Below are 25,426 nucleotides of genomic sequence, written 5' to 3'. Positions count from 1 at the left end.
AGGAAAAAAAATTTTTTTGAAGAAAAAACAACCCAATATTCCCTATAATCCCCCTATCCCCACATAAGCAGTTTTATTTCAGAATTACTACTTTTCAGTTTGTCCTTGTGCACATATATTTTCACACAGCTATAATCACTGTACAAGTTTTTATTTTGTTTTTATATTTAAACTTTGTTCAACATAGTCCATGTTTTTACAGTCATCCTAATTATACCTTTTTAAAGGCTGCATAATAACAATAACAATCCCCATTGATGTGTTATATGATTTAGTCATTCAAGTTGGACCCTGGGTTGGGTTGAGGTTGGACATTTGGGTTCCTCCATGGCTCCCTACTACACATACTGTTACACCTGTATAGACTTTCTAAAACTTATTCTCCTCTCAAATTATTTTCTAAGGGTAAATTATCCAATATTGGTAATTAGTGGGTATATTTTTGTGGCTCTTGAAAAATCACCATAGTGCTTTTCCTAAAGGCAAAAACCAAAGTACAAGATTGCTAGTAGTACATATATGGGCATCCACTTCATAACCACCCCACTAGCAGTGGGCATTCATGTTAGGTAACTTAGAATTCAATTAAAAATTTACCCCCGGAAAACTCCTCAATGACAGATTCTGGAGAATCTAGACTTTCACTTACCATCTTGCTTGTTGCTTCAGTAAGTTTTCATTCCCATAGTGTATAAAAGCTAAGTCAATGAAGTTTATTAATGTCTGTTTCATTAAATCATCTTGTGTTTCTTTTTTAAGTCCTTCAATTCTGCTCACTCTTAAATTGTTATAGTGGAAAGGATTATTATAATTTTCACTAACAGAGAACAGCTACAAATTACAGAGGGTTGATAAGGCAACCAGATTGTGTAATGGCAAGAAAACACCTGGTTGGTGGGCTCACAAGACCATTCCTCACCCCACCCCCAATCTCTTTTGTGTTCGTGAACACTGGAAAGGCTTCCTCAGTCCCACATAAAAACAAGCCAATCCTCATTCAATCCTGTGGCCCCTTCATTTTACTCTGTTTACATTGGAGTCCCCTCCCCCCTTTTTAAATATTTTATTTATTTATTTATTCATGAGATACAAAGAGAGAGGCAGAGACACAGGCAGAGAGAGAGAAGCAGGCTCCATGCAGGGAGCCTGATGTGGGACTTGATCCTGGGTCTCCAGGATCACACCCTGGGCCAAAGGCAGGCGCTAAACCACCGAGCCACCCAGGCGTCCCATGGAGCTCCTTTAATTGCCAAAAGTGTTAAAGAGTTTAACTTTTTCCTCAATGCCTTGCTCTGTGCCACTGAGAAAGCTATTCTGAAGGTCATCAATGTGTCCTTTAGCTGTCCTATAGTTTTTCCTTGGGCTTATAACCTGAGACTTCTCTACCACAACATTCATGACCACGCCTCCTACCTTCCTGATTACTATTTCCTACCATTCCCAAAGTCTGTCCTCAGCAATACCACTCTTCAAAAACATTTTCCTTTGAGTGTGTCAGCTATTTATACAACTTAATTGTATGAATTACAATTTATACTGTTAACTCTAGCTTTTCCTCAAAGGACCAGAACTGTAATCCTAACTTAATGGACTCGACTTTTAGATGCTCTGTGGGCATATCCAATTTAACAAGTCAAAGCCCATTCTGTCCGTTGCCCTACATTCATTTCTCCATCAGCAGACTCTGCTAATGGCAGTATCATTCTCACTCTCAATTAGGTATGAGATCTTGTTTTCATCTCTGACACCCTTGTTCATTTTTTCACTCTACACAAGTTTGCTAGATTCCTCCCTGGAAACATTTTTTACTCCATTTTCTGAATCCTACTACTACCTCTCTAGTTCAGATCCTCTTTACCCCCCATTTCTATTATAGAAGCTTCCTTGACACTGTTTTCCAAATTCATTTCTTCTCTAATTTGCTATCACAGCACTGTCATTTCAATCTTCTTAAATGGCAATTTGGATTCCATCAGTCCTTTGTCTATCAACTTTCCCATGCCTACCAGATTATGTATAGACTTCTTAATCTGAAATTTAAGATGAATGATAGCTATCCCAAACCACCTCTCTGGTTGCCTTATTACTGTTCTGTACTCCAGGTAAAATGAAGGCAATCTCTTTCCCCAACACATTCTTTATCTTTCTGTTCCCTAAACACATTCATTCTTTTCCCCTTTTTCCACTTTTTAAAAATTTTCTTATTATATGACCTATACCCCTAAAAGCTGCCTGTCCTTCAGGAAGCAGTTAAAGAATATTACTTTTTTTTATAAGTAACGTCGGACTTTCCTAACAATATACTTTCCTTATGGAATCCACTATGTTGAATTTAAGTTACTTATGTGCTATGCTCTTTTATTCCTATTAGACTGAAAATAATTTGATGGAAGAGATTGAATCTTATTTAGTTTTTAAAAACCCATTACTTTCCCTAGCTGTTCTAATTTTACTCTGTTCAATTTTACTCTGTTCAATCATTTATTGAATATTTACTAGGAGCGAAGGTCTATAACTAATATAACTATAAGGTCATACAACAAATATAACTAATATGTAATAGAGAAGGGACTTCAAATACTCTAGTTCCTCTGGCTTTACTTACATACTACAGAAAATTTCAAAAATCCCACAGATGTCAAAAATATTTGAATTTAATTAGCCAGCTATATTGCCATAATCATTCATACTTTAAGTAAGACCTTATTAATGGAGTTTGACATATTTAAATTATCTAAGATACCCCTCTAAAATGGAAGATACATTTTCTTCTGTACTCCAACAGAATTCAAATATATCAGTATTATTTATTGGAATATTTTATGAGTATTTCTTTACATTTCTGTTTTCTTCCAATTGACTGTGGATATATTTGCATCTCTAGTACTTAGCACAACACCTGGCACAAGATAAACTATCAATAATCTCAATGAACTTCTGGGAAATGGAAAATAATCTAAATAATAATATTTATTTGGAGGTTCCTCAAAGAGTTAAAAATAGACCTGCCCTACGACCCAGCAATTGCACTGTTGGGGATTTACCTCAAAGGTACAGATGCAATGAAACACCGGGACACCTGCACCCCGATGTTTCTAGCAGCAATGTCTACAGTAGCCAAACTGTGGAAGGAGCCTCGGTGTCCATCGAAAGATGAATGGATAAAGAAGATGTGGTTTATCTATACAATGGAATATTACTCAGCCATTAGAAACGACAAATACCCACCATTTGCTTCGACATGGATGGAACTGGAGGGTATTATGCTGAGTGAAATAAGTCAATCGGAGAAGGACAAACATTATATGGTCTCATTCATTTGGGGAATATAAAAAATAGTGAAAGGGAATAGAAGGGAAGGGAGAGGAAACGTGTGGGAAAAGTCAGAAAGGGAGACAGAACATAAAGACTCCTAACTCTGGGAAATGAACTAGGGGTGGTGGAAGGGGAGGAGGGCGGGGGGTGGGGGTGAATGGGTGACGGGCACTGAGGTGGGCACCTGACGGGATGAGCACTGGGTGTTATTCTATATGTTGGTAAATTGAACACCAATAAAAAATAAATTTATTATAAAAAAATAATATTTATTAAAAGAGAATGCCCGAGAAATCAATTTAAAGGAAAACCACCATTTGACCACTGATTGTCTTTCCTCTCTATTACTAGATAAAGCTTCCCCTGATGAAATTAAAGTATCAGCCTAAACATGATAGATTAAACAATAGAAGTGGATATATCAGTCAAGGAAAAATTCAGGGAGGAAAACAGAGCTATGAATACAGTACTCCAGAGAATACCCAACTCAAAAGAGGATGATCAAGGTGCCCAGGTGATTTAAATCAATATACACCATTAGAAAATGGCATATCTGTTTAGCATCTACCATGTGCCAGGCACTGTGCTAGATGCTAGATAATGTACTAAATGGATAATGTGCAGGTAGATAATCAAAAGCAGATGATGATACAGTGTGCTTTGGTACTTCATAAAAACTACATGGGTAATTTAGTTATCACAAACTATTCAAGTTCTGTCTAGACTAAATGGATAATGTGCAGGTAGATAATCAAAAGCAGATGATGATACAGTGTGCTTTGGTACTTCATAAAAACTACATGGATAATTCAGTTATCACAAACTATTCAAGTTCTGTCTAGCTTGTTCATATAGGACAACATCAGAAATTTGATTTTGTTCATCACTGAATTGAAAAATGTGGTATCATGGAATATTATCATATATATTTAATGAATTAATTAGGTTCTGATGGCATCTATTCTTAAAGGTAAAATTAGGGGAAACTATCTAAAACAGCTTTATCATTTTACTAAATAATTTTTCAGTATCTATTCTGTGCCACACAAAGGACTATATGTGTCAGGAATGTGGGGAAAAATAAGTCACAATTTTTTTGCAAGGTTCATGTAACCTCATGGAAGAACCCAAAGATAAAAGCAATGATGACTTTAAGTATTTTTTCTTCAAACACTTACATGAAATAGAATTTTTCATATAATGCTGGTTTAGAGGCCAAGATCAGTATTTATGTATTCATTTTTATTGTAAAACCAAAATACCCTCTGTATTTTAATGAATCATAGGTGTATTTCGCTGACTACCCTAAAAACAAAATCAATCCCATATACTACTAATTATTTTAGCAATTGATAAAACCAATGAAAAATTTCTCATTCATTCCTCCTACTTCAACACTTTTTCTCAGTGTGTCATGTTTCTGTCCTCAAGACAAAATATTCTTTAATCAAGTGTTTTAGCACAGATTTTGCTGCCTCTCAACAAATTTACAGCAGAGGTATCTACCTTCCAAAAACTATTTCATGCAAGTTTTCTCAATTTCCAAACAATATGCTATCACACTCTAATATGTATGGTAATTATTTTTGCTGTTGTCTTTACACCTCCATTTCTAAGTCCTCTGAGCGTAAGCTACTTGAGGGTATCCACCAGTGTTCATTCATTTTGCAGGTCCTGTAGGGTTTAGCATGCAGAAAGTGCTGAGTAAATATTCACTGTATGTAAACAATCCAATTAATTAATCATACTTTCACACTGCTACTGAAATTTTAAAAAATCAAACATATTAATGGAAGAGTAAATTAATTTTATTGACTGATGAAAAACTAAAGTGATAAGAAGTATGGATAGTAAACAATAATCATTGAGTTCTGCTGGAATTCTATTTTTCTTCTTTCCACTTTAAGCCAAAAGGTCATAAAATTATAGACTGTTAGTGAGCTCATCATTTTAAGTTTCTCCAACAAAAACTGCATAGTTTAGCAGTTGCACAGCATTAAATATATACATTTTTGCAAAACCCTGAAAGTTTTAATTTTTGTGTTGACCTCATAGGCTAACGGAATCACCTACACTGGTCGGATTCAGAGTTTCTTTTCCCTTTTCTGCCACCCTGTAAAGAAAAATAAGGCAAATTATTTAGGAAGTACCATTTTGGGGGCATTTTCATTTTAAGAATAAATGAGACAAAGTATTTTTAAATATGAATAAGAAGCAATTTTTTTTAGTTTGTTGCAAATTTGAATGTGCATACCCCTGAATTATTTTTACATGGTTATTATTTCTTTTTTTACAAATGGTTAAAGCAGGTTGTATTAATTTAGAGTTAGTAAGATTATCAATATTGTATTTTTTTAGAGCTCATTTGGACTGTTCCCTATTTTAAAAAATATAATTTTCGATCAATACTAAAACAATTTACTTCATATAATTGGCAAATTTGCTAATTCAGTTATCTTTTAGAATAATTCTATTTCTAATTCAAGTTAGTCTTGTTCATATTAGATGGCATTAGAAACCTGATTTTGTTCATCAGTGGGTTGAAAATTAGGGTATACTTTTCATATTGCTCAGTGACATACATATATGAATCTCTAATTTGCTCCAAATGAAACTCCATCTATGGTATTTGATTTGAGCCAAGGAAAGAGGTAGGAGCTTAAAAGATAAGTATTTTACATTTATTACTTTTAACAAAACATTTTCTGCCTGACTCTGATTTAAAAAGCAAATACTTATTGTAGAAATACAGAAAATACAAAGGTACAAAAAATAAAATTAAAATCATCCTTAACTATTCTACTTCCCATTTTAACCATAAATAATGGTTTGATGTAATTTTATAGTTTCTCATCCATTTTTATAAAATATGGCAATGATACCCAAACTTAGTTGATCAACAGAATCACCTAAGTGGTAATATTTTTAAAATTCTGATGTTGAGACTTTGCCCTGGATCTATTTATGATCACCAGAAGTGGGCTGAACAATCTGTAACTCAAAAAATTCCCAAGTGATTCTTGGTCACTTTTGTGGTCAAGACAAGTTTGGGAACTAGTATTTGTCTGTTGAAGTACATTTCTTAAAGTGGTGGTTCTATCAAGGGGCATGTGGCATCCAGACCCATTTACTAGTGTTGGCAGCTACTCTTCGCTGCTTTCATCCTTCTTCTGATATCCCTCTTGGTGGTTATAAACATTTCTACATAAAGCTTTTTTATAAAAAAATCAAGTATAAGAATGCCATTATTCATTCCTACCAAATAAAAGTTTTGCACAGATTCATATACTTATGGGACCTGAGATGTGTAATGCCATATGTTAAAATCAAAATTTATTTCCTGTAGCAGGAAAATACGAATACATTTACTAAAAAAACTTTCCTACAAAGTAGATACCCACTATGCATAAGTACCAGTGTTACACAGCTTAGAACTCTTACCTTGTTTTTCAACAAGATTAAAAACAAAAACAAACAAACAAAAAATTACCCTCCACAAAATTCAAGAATCCTTTTCAAAGTCTCCCAGGCAAAGAGAATTCTCCTTCTTAGACTGATGAGGTCAAACCTGGGGCTGTTACAACTTCTATGTTCTTCAGACCAGTGGCAGTAGCTTTCAAATTGTTTTTTACTCTGACCCCCCACATTAATTAACACATTTTATATCATGACTTAGACACACATACATACATACAAATATATGTGTGTGTGTGTGTACACACATATACATAAACACATATATTGAAACAAAGAATTGATTTTTTTTTACTGCTTCGTCCAGAAAAAAATGCTGAATGCCAGCTTGTAAATGCAGAAGAAATAATAGAATTAGAAAAATCACTATTTTGCAACCACCAAAATAATAACCGATACAAATATCATCAATGGATGCTAAAACCATTGGGTAAAAAGAAAAGAACATTCACACAATCTCAAAGTATCACTTCACATTATTTATTAATTATAAAGAGGAAAAGATATCTTTACAATGGAGATATCTGGGAGAAACTGCTGTGTCCAAGTGATCAAATTTATATACTAGGACAAATGCTATTATGTACCTTCCCTCGATATGATTCACTGGCACATATGCCACATCATGTACCAAGGATTTTACTTTAGTTATTGCTGTATGTACCAATATTTAGAATAACCCTAACATTTTCTAAAGTGTAAATTATATGACCAAAAACAAAATTATATGTTTGGTGAATAGATTTGGACTGAAGAAAATAGTTCTTTATTCTCACATAGTATCGATTCTGAAATGTATTATTTGTGAGGAGAACACTTTCAAAATTATAAAAGCATACCTGGTATTTGGCTAGTTCTGCTTGTAATACTTTCACTTTAGATCTTTCTTGTTCTAATGCAGCATGAAGTGAAGTCACCTAAAACCAAACATTCAATTTAAAAAAGACTTTGTCTCTTCAGGCAAAAATATTTTTAATTCTTAACACTTACTCAGAATGATGAATGTGACTACTAGATGAATAGGCATCAGAGAAGAACCACCTCCCCACCCCCCCACCTAAGCACACACACAACTTCAGTTAGGCATTTTACTCAGTTGTATATTAAAGACAGATAAAACGCAGAGTAAGGATGGGAAGAAGAAAGTCAAGTCCCTGAATAGGATAAGTTCTATCTGTCCTTCCTATTTTTATATTCATAGTCTGCATCAACTGAAATACAATTTCATCTTCCCTTACTCTTCAGGACATATCTACCTCCCTCAGCACAGTTAACAGAATCTTCATTCATTTGCAATTACATGATAATAATGATGTATAATTTATTTCACTTTACCGCAGTGTTGATGAGCTATATTTTTGTTTAATCAAGTTTCATGTTTTAGGACCAGAGAATAATACCTTAAGAAAACCAGTCCTGCATATTCTAGTTTTTCTTACCTGTATAGTTAGCTCATTCTTGATACTCTGTGATTCATCAACTTGCAGAAGTATTTCTGCTTTATCTTTCACTGACAAGAAAGGAAAAACAGCAGTATAATCTTTCCAATCACTCAAATTCTCGAACAATATTTTAGTGAACCAAGATAGTAGTACATTCGGGCAGATTAATTATCCTTATACTGAATGCATGTGTTTCTTAATTCTATATAACTCTTATTTTTTCACTGGTAAATTCTGATTATTACTACAGCAGTTTTTCTTGGAAATTTTACATTTTCTGTGGCGTTAAAATATTAATTGTATAGATACTTTGAAAGATAATTTTTTTCCAGCTCTTCTAAAGAGGACGAAGATATAATTTCTCATTGGGATAAACCAATACTTTGACTAATGCTTTTTTAAAAATGTTTTTATTTATTTGAAAGAGGGAGAGAAAGCGCACAGGCACAGAGAGGGAAAGTGAGGAGAAGTAGACTCCCCGCTGAGCTCAACCCCAGGACCCTGAGATCTTGATCTGAGACAAAGGTAGATGCTTAACCAATGGAGCCACCCAGGCACCCCTACCTTGGCAAATCTAAAGCAAGATTTTAAAAACAATGCAGAATGTTTTGTTTTGTTATATTGTCAGGGTGAGCAGTACTGTAAGGTCTACAAAAAATTCAGATTTTTATCTGACTGTTCATACCAAAAAAGCACTGTCAAATAAATGTAGCTCATATGATCATAAAAGATTATATACACCTGTGGTCTTTCAGAACTGTTCCTTTGTCTAGAGGTTTTCCCTCTAGGGAAGCAAGAGATCTATCTACATTTCAGCCCCAAGGCCTCCTAAGCTTTAAAAATCTCCACATGGTTAACAACTTCTTTAACCCATGGTAAATGGCTAATGCATGAAAAACTAACTCCTCAACTTTGAAAACAAAGTAGGAGAGACTGAAGAGGTAAAATTGTAATAAATTTAGTGAAGGAGGAAAAGATCAAATATATGAGTAATGATATCATCACAGCTCTAGCAATAGAACACTGTAATTCAAATTTATCTTTCATAGTTTAATGCAGTAAGGTGAGACACTGAGTTAAGAATCAAATCATAGTCTCTCAAGATTCAAGTTGGGAACTTTTACATCCTCCTCCCCAGAATTAGGCACACCTACTGAGAACTAGTGATTCTTAGTAATTATGTAACATTTCGATTATAGTCCGTTTTCCAAAAACATGCTTGTTTTGAAAACATGAATTTGAGATTACTGTTTTACAGGAAAACTTGAACATAACACGGATTTTGCATTTGCTTGAGCATAATTTCACAAACACAGAAAACAGGACCTATGCACTTACCTCAAATACCTACCAGCTATCTCTCTGTTCAGTGTTAGGAACCACACCAACTTTCCATCCTTCCATTACTTCACAGTAACACACAACCTGTAGACCCTCTAAAGCCTATTTCCACAAGCAAACTTAAGGCTGTCTTTTAGATGAAGTACCATATTTATTACAGTATTTGTGTTCAACCATTTTAACATGTATGAAACTGTGCTACTGTTTTATTAGGTCCCAACTTTTTTTTTAATGTGTCTGTGATGGTATTTTTAAGTGTTGCATCCTCCTAACCCCATTTCCCCATAATCCTTGTGGTTTCAATTGTGCTTTTGCAGAAATTGGTGATTTTTAGGAACATGTGTTACGTTATAATGGAGCTATTTTCACTCATAAATGTTAAGAGTATATATGCTCTAACATACTGCATTTTTCATGTGATGGTTCTATATAAAATTCTTTTATTTGGATTTTTTTAAAGCAATCTCTACACCCAACATGGGGCTTGAACTCACAATTCCAAAATCAAGAGTCACATGCTCTACCAACTGAGCCAGCCAGGCACCCCTACTTGCATTTTTTAATAGTATAGAGTATGGAAACTGATGTTATTTAATTAAATAACTGATGTTATTTAATGTTAATGGTAGCCATTTTAAAATGTATTTTTGAGAGAAAACATTTATCAGTTAACTTTCTCATTTTTCACAAATGTTTCCCAAAATAGGAATATTACTTTGTTTTTAAATATTTAAAAATCATGCATCCAATGTCCAATGATACTTCTAATTTCTTCTTTTAGAAGTGTAGCTTGTAAATAATTATTTTATTTTTATACTTTTGTTCATTAAATAATCCACGTGGAACTCAGTAACATGCACAGATCTAAATTAATCTCAGAATGTTCATATCTAATTGTCCAAATAATGCCTTTCTCCATTATTTTTTAACTTCTATTTCATCATAGTTAAGCTGTGTAAGTTAATTATAAAAAATAGTGAAGTTTTAAAACAGTAAGTTTAAATCTATTTCAACACTGTATATTCTGTTCAACTGAACATGACTCCTGGTTTTATTCATATTGTTTTGGTAACTTTTTAAATATAGTTTAAGTTTTGATTGGACAATTCCACTCTCAGTATCTTCAATTTTGGTTTCTTGTTTATTCTTTAAGGTGAGTTTCACAACTTCTTGAACACTACAGTACTCACAAGAGAGCTATTTGGGATATCATTGATACTTATTAACAGAAAACTGTTTATTAAACTTAATTTTGTCTATTCAGAAGATTTTCTCTTATTCAGGTCTTCCTATGTGTCTTTTATGATTTATAGTTTCCTTTCCATGAGCTTCACGCATAATCAGGAATGCAACTGATGTTGTGGAGGGTCTTCATTCAACATCTACTTTACTAATCTGATTATCTCTAATCATTTTTGATGGATTTTCTTAGCTTCCTGCTGGTGAACTACTGCCAAAGTTTAGAGTGGCCACAAAAGTATAAAGAGTTGGAGAGGGGTGCCTGGGTGGTTCAGTCAGTTAAGCATCCAACTCTTGGTTTCAGTTCAGCTCATCATCTCAGGGTTGTGAGACTGAGCCCCATGTCCAGCTCCGTGCTCAGCACAAAGTCTGCCTGTCTCTCTCCCTCTGCTCTTCCTCCTGTTCGCAGGTGCATACACACACTCTCTCTCGCTTTAAAATAAATAAATGAGATTTTTAAAAAAGATTGGGGGGGAAAGGGAAAAAAGAAAACCTAAAATGATGACAGGCATTCTACTCTAATTTTTAAAAAGAGAATCTTAAAGCAAGGTCTATTGTTTTCCTGCTAAATGTAGTCCAATACTTTATAAGAATTGAAATTTCAAATTTCCTCTTACCTGAATAGTTGGAAACTTGTATTATTATGCTAAGGTGCTATAAGAATGACTTATAATAATAAAATTATCAGCAAAAATTCAACTTGAATCACTCTGGGAAAATTCTTTATGTTGTTGAGTTATTCACATATCTTGAAAAATTATCTTCAGATATTTTTAACTCTTAATTCTAAAAACACACAAATCACTTACTTTCACCTTCCTGAAGCATTTTCAGTAACTGTGCATTTCTTGCCTTTACTTCTTTATACTTTGCCTAGTAGTCAAAGAAAAAAGATTTAATTTTTTAAAGTAAATGATATAATTAACAATTTACTAAGAATTTATGGAGCTATGAATTCTAGGCTTGCTAAAAGACAGAAATTACTTGAAAGAAACAGAATGGAGGACAATGTATTCAGAACTGTCTACTCCTAAATTAATTCCCTGATACAATAATAGAAATTAATATTATAGGTAACTGAAAAATAAGGGATAAAACTGGAGAAAATTCAGGATAATACTAAAATTTCTTTAAGTTTTTCTCTTTTTTTTTTTCCTTAAACAAAACCGTTACACAATTCAAAACAATTAGATGAAAACAAAGAATGGTAATTCACAGCTCTAGACCAAGACCATCCTGTACTATAGTAGAACTTTCTGTATCTGTTCTTTATCTGCCATTGTCCAACTGTAGGCTACTAACTACTGACAGTGCCTAGGTACATACACACTGTAGTTACAGAACTATATAGCACAGTACTATGTCTGCTCATTTAAGACTTTATTAACCTCTCATTATTTCATTAACTATATGTTATTAAAGTAACTTTTAGTTGATATGAATTAATTATTTACTAGAGTATCTTTCATTTTTCTCAATTTCTTTTTCCAAATGACTTAGCTTTTTCTACTACATAAATGACACAATTATATACTTATGAACAAGAGAAATTATGTTCTGCATTAACGTCTTTATTCCAAGGAATTTTCCCTTCAACATATCTTAAACAGACTTAATTATTTATAAATATTTAATATATTAATACATTGGAGAAAACAATACACTTAATACATTGTGGAAAAACAAAAGAACAGAGGAAATCGATCACTATAACAAACTTGTCATTTCTACTCCTAACATTTACGCTGATAAGTACCAAATTTACTGATTCAAAATTCTTTCTTGTATAACATATTTAATGTATTTTAAATGAAGTCCAATAAATATGGCTTTTACTAAATACTCTATCCAGTAAATTGCTGATAATAAATTAGTAATGATATTTGGTAATACTGCAGACAATACCCTGAAAAGAAGCAAGCACCACGTAAATGTAAAGGGAACAGAACTTCTGAGCAGCTTAAGAATGAATGAGAAAGGTAAGTCAGATGGACACAAAAATATGAGGCAGAAAAACACACACAGTCAATTACAAGTATATTCACTATGAATACAGAAATATCTCCACTATGATATCTAAATTTTCTCTCAGGGCCTCAATCAATGTTATTATCTTGTCAAACTTTCTCCAGTTCAAGTCTTTTGTCCAAGGTACAGATCAGTGTACACAGACACACCTTTAATAGCAACCTTTGGGTCTAAAGTCAGCTCATAATGCAAAAATTGCAAATGAGCAAAATTATCCACAAAAAATCATTATGTTGCCCATAAAAATAGTAGTTTTATATATACAACCCTGAACAGTAAATTTATCTATAAAAACAAAATGTATAACATACTAAGGCCATGTAATTTTTTTTTATTTTTTAAAGATTTTTTAAAAAATTTATTTATTCATGATAGACAGAGAGAGAGAGGGGCAGAAACACAGGCAGAGGGAGAAGCAGGTTCCATGCAGGGAGCCGGATGCGGGACTCGATCTGGGGACTCCAGGATCACGCCCTGGGCCAAAGGCAGGCGCTAAACCGCTGAGCCACCCAGGGATCCCCAATGCCATGTAATTTATGAGAGCATAAATGAAACATTACAGTTCCCTTATTAGTATTTTTAATTTCACAAAAAAGAGAGCACTTAAATGATATGTATGTTGTGAGTTCAGCTGCATCCTGAATATCTATGCCTGTATCTACAGCCATTTCAAACTCAGTAAATACAAAATGGGATATTAGTCCCCACTGCCCAAACCTGTTCAAAATGTGCTCTTACTCTTACATTTATTTTTTTTTGTTTTTTTGTTTTTTTTTATTACTCTTACATTTAATACCTGTCCCTTGTTTTACTACACTATCTTCACTCCACGCCTCATGCGTGCATATATGTATATATTTGTATATATGTATATATATACACATATTATCTTATAAATATTACTTAGGCTGAGTTTTTAGATAGGAATTGAAATATATATTCATTTAGCATCAATCCAGTGGTTTTTCTGCCTATAGTTTATGAAGCTTTGCATTTATTTAATTCTATTTTTTTTTTATCATGATAAGTGTGTTCTTTAATCCCCATCATCTACTCTCCCACCCCCCACAATCTCCTCTCTCTGGTAACAATCAGTTTTTTCTCTATAGTTAAAGAGTTTGTCTCTCGGTTTCTTTTTTTTGTTTGTTTCTCTGTTTTGTTTCTTAAATTCCACTCATGAGTGAGATCATATGATGTTTGTCTTTCTCTGACTTTTTTCACTTAGCATAATACTCTCTAGTTCCATCCATGTTGTTGCAAATGGCAAGACCATTCTTTTTATGGCTGAATAATATTCCATCATACACACACACACACACACACACACACGCACACACACATGCAACATCATCTTCTTTATCTTTGTTGTGCCCAATGAAAGAAAAGGAAAATATAAATCACAAAATAAAACTAAGGGAGATGGGTGGATACAGTCCAAACAGGTTTTAGCAGGAAGTAAGTAAAAAAGTAACACAGGTTTGTGGCTTAAAAAAAGTATAAATAACAAATGTTGGCGACAATGGAAAGAAACTGGAATACTTGTGTAATGATGATGGGAATGGAAAATGGTGCAGGTGCTATGGAAAACAGTATGGCAGTTTCTCCAGAAGTCAAATATGATCTAGCAATTCCACTCTTAGGTATATATCCAAAAGAACTGAAAGCAGGGACTCAGATACTTGTACACTAATGTTCATGGCAGCAATATTCACAACAGGGATATAGGGGAAACAACACAAGTGTCCATAAACAGAACAGAACAAACAAAACATGGCGTGTGTGTGTGTGTATATATATATATATATATATAACACACACAATGGACTATTACTCAGCCATAAAAAGAAATTCTGATACATGCAAAAACATGGATGAAACTTGAAAACGTTATGCTAAGTGAAATAAACCAGACACACAAAGACAAATATTATGTGATTCCACTTATATGAAGTATCTAGAATAAAGCAAATTCACTGGGATTAGAGATTATGAGCGGCTGCAAGAAAAGGGAAATAGAAGTTATTTAATGGGTACAGAATTTGGGATGATAAAAAAAGTTCTGGAAATAGTGGTGATAACTACACAACACTGAAGATAATTAATACCAATTAATTATAACTTAAAAATGATTAAAATGGCAAATTTAATGTTATACATATTTCACGATAAAAAATCATATTGTCAGATTATTTATCATTAATGAAAGTCTAAAAACCTAACAGCAGAAATACTATTTCTATTAATCAAATATTATACATATTTACATATAAGAACAACAGAAAAGTATAATTTTATAGGATTATTTTAGTTTACAACAGTAAATAATTACAAACCTCCCACTGAGTGATCACATTTTTCAGCTTCTGGATTTCAGCATCTTTCCTTTCAAGTTCCAACTTTAGTCTTTCAATTCTTCCATCTTTCAGAACTACTTCCTGTGGGAGAAAAACACTATTTTAGAACTAAGATATCCTGGGACGCCTGGCTGGCTCAGTCAGTACAGCATGCGACCCTTGATCTCAGGGTTGTGAGTGTGAGCCTCACGTTGGGTGTAGTGATTACTTAAAAATAAAAATCTTAAAAAAAAAAAAAGAAAAACCAATTTCTAACAATTCTGGTTTATAATATTCCTTTGTGAAAAGCTTAAGAGGAGGGATCCCTGGGTGGCGCAGCGGTTTAGCGCCTGCCTTTGGCCCAGGGAGCGATCCTGGGGACCCAGGATTGAATCCCACATCAGGCTCCCGGTGCATGGAGCCTGCTTCTCCCTCTGCCTGTGTCTCTGCCTCTCTCTCTCTCTCTCTTTCTCTCTCTCTCTGTGACTATCATAAATAAAAAAAAAAAAAATTAAAAAAAAAAAAAAAAAAAGCTTAAGAGGAAAAAAATCCTGATTTTCCTGATTTTAATCCATTTTCTAAAGCAACCTTAAACTGTTTATTACATTTCCAACTCTACTCAATTATATAATTGTAATTATTACAGTGAAAGTAAGATATTTATGATTAATCTCAAACTACAAACACAATAGAATAATATCAGAGCTTTGAAATTTTTCTATACTGAAATAAACACATTAAAAGTGCTCTGTTACAAGTTATTAGTCTTTGAAACCCAAAAGAACTGAAAACTTAGAAAAAATAAATCATTTCACATTTATTTTATAATTTATAATTATTTTATAATTTAAAATTGTTTTATAATTATAAAATATAATAAATAATAACAAAACCCAAAAATAAATTTTCTCTGTACAGCATTTGCAGGTAGAAAATAGAACTAGAAAAACCATTTCCCCCAGTAGTTATAAAAAATATCCCTAAAAATAAAATTCAGAAATGTTTAGGATCTACAAAGAAAATTATAAAATATTGAAAAGGACATGGGACAAAGGATGTAGATGGGAAGACTAAATATTATTTCAATAAAATTCCATTGAAATTCCAGTCAAAACGTCATCTGGGAGAACAAAGGACAGAAACAAAAAGTTAATGCAATAAAGAAGAATTTGCCTACCAAATAATGGCACACCACACAACAAAAATAACTACAACACCTGGTCTGACAGTGCAGTGTACCAGAAAAGAAAGTCCAGATATACAAATTTATTGTAATATAATTATGGTATTTTTAAAGAAGTGAGAAAAGGCTGAATTATAGAATAAATGTAGGTTACTGGATAAGTGGCTAACTGGGAGAAAAAAATCAAGTTAAGAAAATCCCTGCCTTCTTGCACCACCTACCCAGACAAATTTAAATGCAAAAAAATCTCAAAGTTATGTAAGAGTATAAATCGGTTCCCTTTATCTAATGAGTGATGTGGCAACATTAACTTATTCTAAAGATATTCTCTGAGCACGTACCTACCTACCAGGTGCTACAGGTACTACAATGAAGAAAGCTAAAAAGACTCCTGCTCTCCTGGGACTTGTCTGGGAGAGGAGGCAGATAGAAACATAAATGCTGCAATAAGAAAGTGCAGTTTAAGCTACGAAGAAAAGAAGCATAGTGTTATAAGGGGAATAATGTGGATTGTTCCCTTGTGGATCAGGGAAACTCTCTCTAAGGTAGTGACTTTTATGATGAACTTTGAGTGATGAGAAAGAACTGGTTAAGCAAAAAGTGGAGGTAAGAGATTTCCAAGTAGACAGAACAGTATATTTAAAGACCTCAAGGCAGGAAGGAGCCTAGAGAATCTGAAGGAAAAAAGAAGCCAACATGGTTGGAATTCAGTGAGGGGGTAGATAATATAAGACAGAGGCCTGATCCTGAAGGGCTTCGTGAACCAGTGAAGGAATTTGAGCAGGACTATCAGATTTCTGCTTATGTTACATTTATGTTTTTAAGAGATCACTTTGGCTGCTGTGGAAAATGGATCAGAGTGGGTAACAGAAGTGCAAAACTCTTTAACTGCTACTGCAAGCCCACATCAGAGAAGATTAAGACTGAGATCAGAAGCAGTGCAGATGGAGAGAAATGTATAAGAAATTATTTGGGAGCAGAATCTACAGTATTTTATTAGCAGTTGAATGTGGCAGGTGAGGATGATGGGCACTTTCAAGATTCTAGTTTAAGCAAATAGGGGGGTGGATCCAGATTAGAAATATACATAATATTAGGCCCAAGAATTTCACTTCTAGGAATCTACCTTACCTAGATAAGTCAGGTAGGGAGGAATATCTAGAAGTATTCATTGCAGATTTATTACAAAAAACTAGACATCAAATTTAAATGCCCACCAATAGAATATAGCCTAAATGTATAGTAAGTTTATAAAACTGAAAACTCTGAAATTACTAAAAATGATACAGAACTATAAAATATATTCACAAGGTCTCAATATTATGACACTATATGCAAAAAAAATTCTGGAAGAACATAGACTAAGAATTTACTAACTCTTAGAAGATTTATTTTTGTGAGACGGAAATTTCACTTTATTGTTTAAAAATTTCCTTTTATCAAAATTGTTTTGTACTAAGTATAGAATCATTGAATAACATACTATTCTAATTTTGAAAAAAAATGGAAAAAGAAGCATTAAAATAAAATCTAGATGAAGAAGAGTATCATATCATCTTTTGAGTAAGAAAGCCCTTCTGAACATAATACTAAATGGAGGAAACTAAAAGGAAAAGACTGATACATTTAACTTGATGAAAAATCTCCAAAAATACCCTAAGAGAATTGAAAGGTAAATGAGACTCTTATCGTTTGCCTCCCTCTCTGTTTTTATCTTATTTAATACGACTGAAAAAAACAGTCACAATCATATGACAGGCATATAACCAATAAACATGAGAAAGTATACAATCTTAGTAGTAAGCAAAGAAATGTAATCTCAAACTGGCACATTTAAAATATTTTTTTTCGGGATCCCTGGGTGGCGCAGCGGTTTGGCGCCTGCCTTTGGCCCAGGGTGTGATCCCGGAGACCCGGGATCGAGTCCCACGTCAGGCTCCCGGTGCATGGAGCTTGCTTCTCCCTCTCTCTGCCTGCGTCTCTGCCTCTCTCTCTCTCTGTAACTATCATAAATAAATAAAAATTTAAAAAAAATAAATAAATAAAAATAAAATATTTTTTCTCAGTGTGGGATAACTGAAAGCAATTGAGTTATTAAAAATTCAATTATTTAATGTATAAGAATTATTACTTAATAACCCAAAATGGTGACCATCTCTATTTAAGTAAAAAGTGGTGTGGTCCATATAACAGTTTCTACATTTTTAGAGAGGAAAAAAAAAATACATCCATAGAAAAGTTGGACCAAAACAAACTATCACTAGTTTTCTCCAGGTGAATAAAATTAAGGTCATTTTTTCCCCCCGCTGCATCTACAAACTGGGGATATCTACCAACTTCATAGTTAATTGTGCAAATTAAATGAAATAACCATTTTAAGTACTTAACATAGTATCTGGCAAATATATAGTAAAGCCCTCAAATATTAATTTTTGCCTTATCATTAATCCATTTATCAGTAGTTTCTAAAATTTCTTTAAAAAGATGACTCGTCTCAGTTGGTTAAGTGTCCAACTCTTGGTTTCAGCTCAGGTCATGATCCCCAGGTCCTGAGATTGAGCCCTGGGTTGGCTTCCACCTGCAGTAGCGAGTCTGCTGGAGATTCTCTCTCTCTTTCTGTTCTTTCCCCCAGCTCATCCACTCTCTCTCTCTCTCTAAAGCAATCATTTTTTAAAAACCAACAAAGATCACTTTTTTAAAGACAGAAAATCATAGTTTTAATGTGCATTCATTTTTATAAGGTTTTACATTTCAATTAATAAATTTTAAAATTATCTTCTAAGTAGAAAATATTATACTAAAATAAGGATACAAGGATGTACAAGATAAAGTCCATGTCCACAAAGGATCTGTAGTCTGTTAAGAATGATAATAAAAATGTGCCGCATAAAATGTGCCATAAGAAAAACAAAATGCAAAGTGTCTGGGTGGCTCATTTGGTTAAGTGCCTGCCTTTGGCTCAGGTCATGATCCTGGAGTCCCAGTATCGGGCCCTGCATCAGGCTCCCTGCTCAGCAGAGCGCCTGCCTCTCCCTCTCCATTTGCACTCCCTCTGCTTATTCTCTGTCAAATAAATAAAATCTTAAAAAAAAAAGGAAAAGAAAAAATTGCTGTGGGGTAAAAAAAAGGAAAGATCACATCCAGATTTTCTGTGTTTGGTGTTTGAGGTGGGGGTAGTGAGAGAAAGCTTCAGGGAGAAGATGGCAAGTGACATGAACCTTGGGCAAAGCCAGGGAGGACCAAGCTTTCGGTGATAGTAGGGCTTTGCTCTAGCTATGAGAAAATCTGGGAAAATATAGCTGAAGTTAATTAGGCTGAAACTACACCATAGAACAATGTTTTCATATTTGTTTTTTTTTTTTCTCATTAAACTTTTGTTTTAATGGGTCTCAAAATTCTGTGACAGATTTTTGGTCAAGTTGTTTCCATTAAAAAGTACTGCTTTTAAAAACTAATAACTTAAAACTGCCACACACACAAACAAAACAAAACAAAATGGTCCACAAAACATTCTCCTTTCCTTCTGAAGGTTTTACGATGCATTGTTATCATTAACCAGTCTTTTACTATTAAACTTAAATGGCCAATTGACACAAACAGTTCTGAGACCGTCCTTCCACCATTGATTAAGACACGGGTGGCAGGTATTAGGAATAATATTAATTTAGCCTTCTGAGCGTTCTGGGCAGACTTGGTGACTTTGCCAGCTCCAGCTGCCTTCTTGTCTACTGCTTTGATGACACCCACAACACCCAAAATGGCCCAGAGGAGGATAGTTAGAGAAGCTCTCAACACACATAGGTTTGCCAGGAACCATATCAACAAAGGCAGCATCCCCAGATTTCAAGAACTTGGGACCATCTTCCAGCTTTTTTCCAGAACGACGATCTATCTTTTCCTTCAGCTCAGCAAACTTGCAAGCAATGTGAGCTGTGTGACAATCCAGCACAGGTGCATATCCAGCACTGATTTGGCCTGGATGGTTCAGGATAATCACCTGAGCCGTGAAGCCAGCTGCTTCAATTGGTGGGTCATTTTTGCTGTCACCAGCCACGTTACCACGACAAACATCTTTGATACTTTCTTGACATTGAAGCCCACATTGTCCCCAGGAAGAGCCTCACTCAAAGCTTCATGGTGCATTTTAACCCACTTTACTTCAGTTGTAACATTGACTGGAGCAAAGGTGACCACCATGCCAGGCTTAAGAATACCAGTCTCCACTCGACCTGCTGGGACAGTACCAATACCACCAATTTTGTAGACGTCCTGGAGAGGCAGACACAAGGGCTTATCAGTTGGATGAGTTGGTGGCAGAATGCAATCCAGAGCTTCAAGCAGTGTGGTTCCACTGGCATTCCCATCTTTACGGGTGACTTTCCATCCCTTGAACCAAGGCATGTTAGCACTCGGCTCCAGCACATTGTCACCATTCCAGCCAGAAATTGGCACAAATGCTACTGTGTCAGGGTTGTAGCCAATTTTCTTAATGTAGGTGCTGACTTCCTTAACGATTTCCTCGTATCTCTTCTGGATGTAGGGTGGTTCAGTGGAATCCATTTTGTTAACACCAACAATTAGTTGTTTTACACCCAGTGTGTAAGCCAGAAGGGCATGCTCATGGGTCTGCCCATTCTTAGAGATACCTGCTTCAAATTCACCAACACCAGCAGCAACAATCAGGACAGCACAGTCAGCCTGAGATGTGCCTGTAATCATGTTTTTGATAAAGTCTCTGTGTCCTGGGGCATCAATGATGGTCACATAATACTTGCTGATCTCGAATTTCCACAGGGAGATATCAATGGTGATACCACGTTCATGTTCAGCTTTCAGTTTATCCAAGAGCCAGGCATACTTGAAGGAGCCTTTTCCCATCCTAGCAGCCTCCTTCTCAAATTTTTCAATAGTTCTTTTGTCGATCCCACCACATTTGTAGATCAGATGTCTAGTAGTGGTAGACTTGCCTGAATATACGTGTCCAATGACGACGATGTTGATGTGAGTCTTTTCCTTTCCCATTTTGGTTTAGGTTTAGCGGTGGTTTTCACGACACCTGTGTTCTGGCGGCAGACCCGTTGCGAAAAAACCATACTTATTTGACAGTCATCTACATTAAGGAATGTTTTAGATCATGACTCAGAACACACACATCAGTGTACATGTATGTACTTATGTTGTATATGTCGTGTATGTGTATATATATACACATGGAAACAAATTTCGTAAAATATGAATAGGTAGAGGTCATATACTCTTGACATCTTTTTTTTCTATTATCTACTGTATTTTTCTACTATCTATAAATCTACTAAATTAATTTATGGACCAGTTAAATGCGGTGGAACTCTCAGTTTGAAAAGCACAGCCTGAAGATTTTACATATCAGGTCCAAGGTATTGTACTTGATTCAACAGACACTGAAGTTTAAAGTATTAGGGTGGCATGGTGGAAGTCATACTTTTTAAAAAGTCATCTGGTAGCCCTGTATAGGAGAAATTAGTACTAGTATTAGAAGGCAGGAGGCAAAAAGAATTGTTAAAAATTACTGAAATAATACCATTAGAAGATAATGAGGTTCTCAATTAGAAAAGTGCTCATGAAAATGGAAGAGAAGATAGATTTAAGAACTATTTCAACAATTAAAAACTCCCAAACCTTCAAAAACAGAAAAGTGAAAAAGGAAGTTGAGAGTTTGGATATCTGGATAAAATGACAGAACCAAAAACCGAAATGACGAAAGTCAAGGCAAATGCTTGGTTTGGAGTACATGATGCGCAGGAGTTTGGACTAGGTGAGAATAGAGCAAAAGAGAAAGATACACAAGGACAACGAAGTCTGCAAAATCAGGAGTGGCTGATCTATCCAATGCCAGTGAGGTTGTGGACAATTTAGTAAGCTCATACCCTGCTTCTAAAAGACAATGTTGATATGAAGATGTTTATATCCTTTGATTCAATTACTGTAAGAATTTTTTCAAGGCGTACTTGGATGGCTTAGCCAGTTAAGTGTATGACTCTTGATAGTGGCTCAGGTCATGATCTTGAGGTTCTGGGATCAAGCCCCATGTCAGGCTCTGCATTCAGCAGGGAGTCTGTTTAGATTCTCTCTCCTCTCTTCTGCTGCTCCTCCCCCCACTTGTTCTCTCTCTCAAATAAATAAATCTTTGAAAAAATTTTATTTCGGGGCACCTGGGTGGCTCCAGTTGAGCGTCTGCCTTTGGCTCAGACTGTGATCCCAGGGTCCTGGGATTGCATCCCACATCAGGCTCCCTGCAGGGAGTCTTCTTCTCCCTCTGCCTATGTCTCTGCCTCTGTTTCTGTCTTTCAGGAATAAATAAATAAAATCTTTTAAAAAAATAAAAATAAATAAATAATTTTATTTCAAGGAGGGGTACCTGGCTGGCTCAGTTGATGGAGCATGCAAATCTTGATGTCAGGGTTATGGGTTCAAGTCCTAAGTTGGATAGAAATTGCTTTAAAAAAAATAAAATTAAAAAAAAAGAATTTCAAGAAAATAATTTATCAAAAATATTAAACATAGGAAGAAGTTCCATGAGTATCAAGTGACCAATTCTAAACAATCTAAATATTCAATAATAGGCAATGAATGACCAAGTGAATAACACTGTATTTATTTGACAATATAATGCATGGTTTACAAAAGGGGCTATAAAACTGTATTCCTTATTGTGACAATTATTTTTTTGTTACAATTATTTTTAAATACCCATGCACATGGTATTTTCCCAGAAAAGCAATATTCAAAAATGAAACCACATGTTAAGAATGGGTGAATTAGAGTTGATTTATTTTTCACCTTTAAAAATTCCTGGGTGTATTAATGTGCAGTAAAAGAGGATTTTAACACTGGCAAAAGAAGAGCTTTTTTTCCTTGAGGAAGGAGTACTATGGAGAGAGGGAAGAGAGAAGTATTTTTTTTAAATGGTCTCAATTTTTTCTTTTCCCTATTATACTCAATGATACACTATGAGAAAATCGTTAATTTTTTTAATTATGAAAAATTTTGCATATGCAATAGAAATATATAATGACACACATGAGGTAAAAAGAAAATAACCCAATAGATTAAGAATTTGAAAAATACCGGGGGGGATCCCTGGGTGGCGCAGCGGTTTGGCGCCTGCCTTTGGCCCAGGGCGCGATCCTGGAGACCCGGGATGGAATCCCACATCGGGCTCCCGGTGCATGGAGCCTGCTTCTCCCTCTGCCTATGTCTCTGCCTCTCTCTCTCTCTCTCTGTGACTATCATAAATAAATAAATAAAAAAAAAAAAAGAATTTGAAAAATACCAAAATTTTGGCATCTTCCCTGTGCCTTTTCCCAATCCTATCCCTTTCCCTTCCCACATGAGGATATCCCCTATTATGAATTTTGTATTGTCTTCTCTTCCTTTGTTACTGCATATATATACCTTAAATTTACTGTTTTTTTGAAATATATATAAATGGCATCAAACTATTATTTGGTGACTTGCTTTTTTAATTAAATATTATGTTTTTGATATTCATCCATGTTGCTACATGTAAGTGTAGTTTTCATTTCTCCTATTGATTTTATTATGAATTGAGTTTTGAATATTCTTCTTGAACATGTCTCCAGGGTTTAATCTAGTGTAGAATTTTTTTTTAAGATTTTATTTATTTATTCATGAAAGAGAGAGAGAGGCAGACACAGGTAGAGGGAGGAGCAGCTCCATGCAGGGAAGCTGATGTGGGACTTGATCCTGGGACTCCAGGATCACGCCCTGGGCCGAAGGCAGGCGCTAAACCACTGAGCCACCCAGGGATCCCCTAGTATAGAATTTCTAGAACATATGGTCTGTCCATCATTTTCAACTTGAAAAGTTAATACTGTTTGCTAGGGTCTGGGGGAAAGAGGAACAAAGGAGAGTCTGGTAAAATGGTCTAAACTTTCACTCTAAGTTGAATAAGGTCGGAGAATCTAACATAGAACATGGTAACTATAGTTGATAACACTGTATTATATAATTGATGTTTTAAGATGCTAGAACTTAAATGTTCTAAAAAGAAAAAGATAAATATGTGAGGTGATAAATGCATTAATTAACTAGATGGGAGGAAACATTTCACAATGTTAATGTATATCAAATCATCATGATGTGCTTTTTATTTACTTTTTATGATGTGCATTTTAAATATCTTACAATTTTATATCTCAATTATACCTTAATAAAGCTGAAAAAATAATGTTGCATCTTTACCACAAAAATAAACAAATAAATAAATAAAAATTAATACCAAATTGTTTTCCAAAATGGTTATACGAATTTATCCTATACCACTAGTGGCATGCTTCTGTTGTTCTATACCCTTAATAAGTGAGCACTGGCTAGTTCCTAACACTAGTCTTTAACTTCATTCAGTTTTCTTCTAGGCACTGCAGTGAAATTATCACACAAAATTTTGTTCTCTGCTCAAAAACCCTAAAGAATTCCTTACTGGCTACTGACTAAACCATAAACCAGGTCTTTAAATCCTCCACAATCTTTTCTGACCCACCTTACCACATCTAAACTATACTCCTCAAAGATCCTTCTGTTTTAATTAAACTGGTTTATACTTCCCTGCCTCCATACTTTTATTCCTGGCATTATAGTTTCTTCTCCTTCACCTGTGCATATTCAAATTCTACTGTTTTTTACATTCCAGTTCAAAAGCCATTTTTTCCTAAAACATCTCTGATCTCCATTCCTGAAAATTACTATGGCACTTTACCAGTATATCCTTTTTTGGACACACCTTTTCCTACCCTGTACAAAAATAATTATATATTAAATGGGTACAATATACAACATGCTCTGATAAAAACTTTAAATCTTACCTGCTAATTAATTGCAGCTCTTAATAAAAATACATGAGAGGCACGTAATCCCAGTGTAGCACTGCTGATAAGCTACAGAAACTGTATTTTGTATTATTTGGCTTGGTTGATTTCAAAGATTGTTGTTCTATATTGCTCTGTTGCTTTGGTTTTATTAGATCACTAATATAACTTAATCATTTAATGAACTTTTATATGGCCAAATTT

The 25,426-nt window shown here is 34.5% G+C and overlaps 1 protein-coding gene across 4 annotated transcripts in view; it reads right to left on the bottom strand.

Annotated features, from left to right (window-relative positions):
* Window positions 1–5,101: 5,101 nt before the first annotated feature.
* The window catches only part of GKAP1 (G kinase anchoring protein 1), a 70,949-nt gene continuing 50,624 nt past the window's right edge, over window positions 5,102–25,426 (bottom strand). For 3 of the 4 annotated variants that reach the window (XM_077905350.1, XM_077905359.1, XM_077905367.1), the window contains 5 exons: window positions 15,173–15,270; window positions 11,621–11,684; window positions 8,229–8,299; window positions 7,629–7,706; window positions 5,102–5,428 (listed from right to left, as the gene is read on the bottom strand). In XM_077905350.1, the coding sequence (XP_077761476.1) occupies window positions 5,381–5,428; window positions 7,629–7,706; window positions 8,229–8,299; window positions 11,621–11,684; window positions 15,173–15,270 (359 nt within the window). In that variant the 3' untranslated portion in view covers window positions 5,102–5,380. Of the gene's footprint in view, window positions 5,429–7,628; window positions 7,707–8,228; window positions 8,300–11,620; window positions 11,685–15,172; window positions 15,275–25,426 lie in introns of all 4 variants that reach the window. The other variant, XM_077905378.1, reaches the window with a different exon arrangement.

The sequence above is a fragment of the Canis aureus genome, chromosome 1, assembly GCF_053574225.1.
Source record: "Canis aureus isolate CA01 chromosome 1, VMU_Caureus_v.1.0, whole genome shotgun sequence".
Lineage (NCBI taxonomy): Eukaryota > Metazoa > Chordata > Mammalia > Carnivora > Canidae > Canis > Canis aureus.
This window is presented reverse-complemented; position numbering and strand designations above follow the sequence as displayed.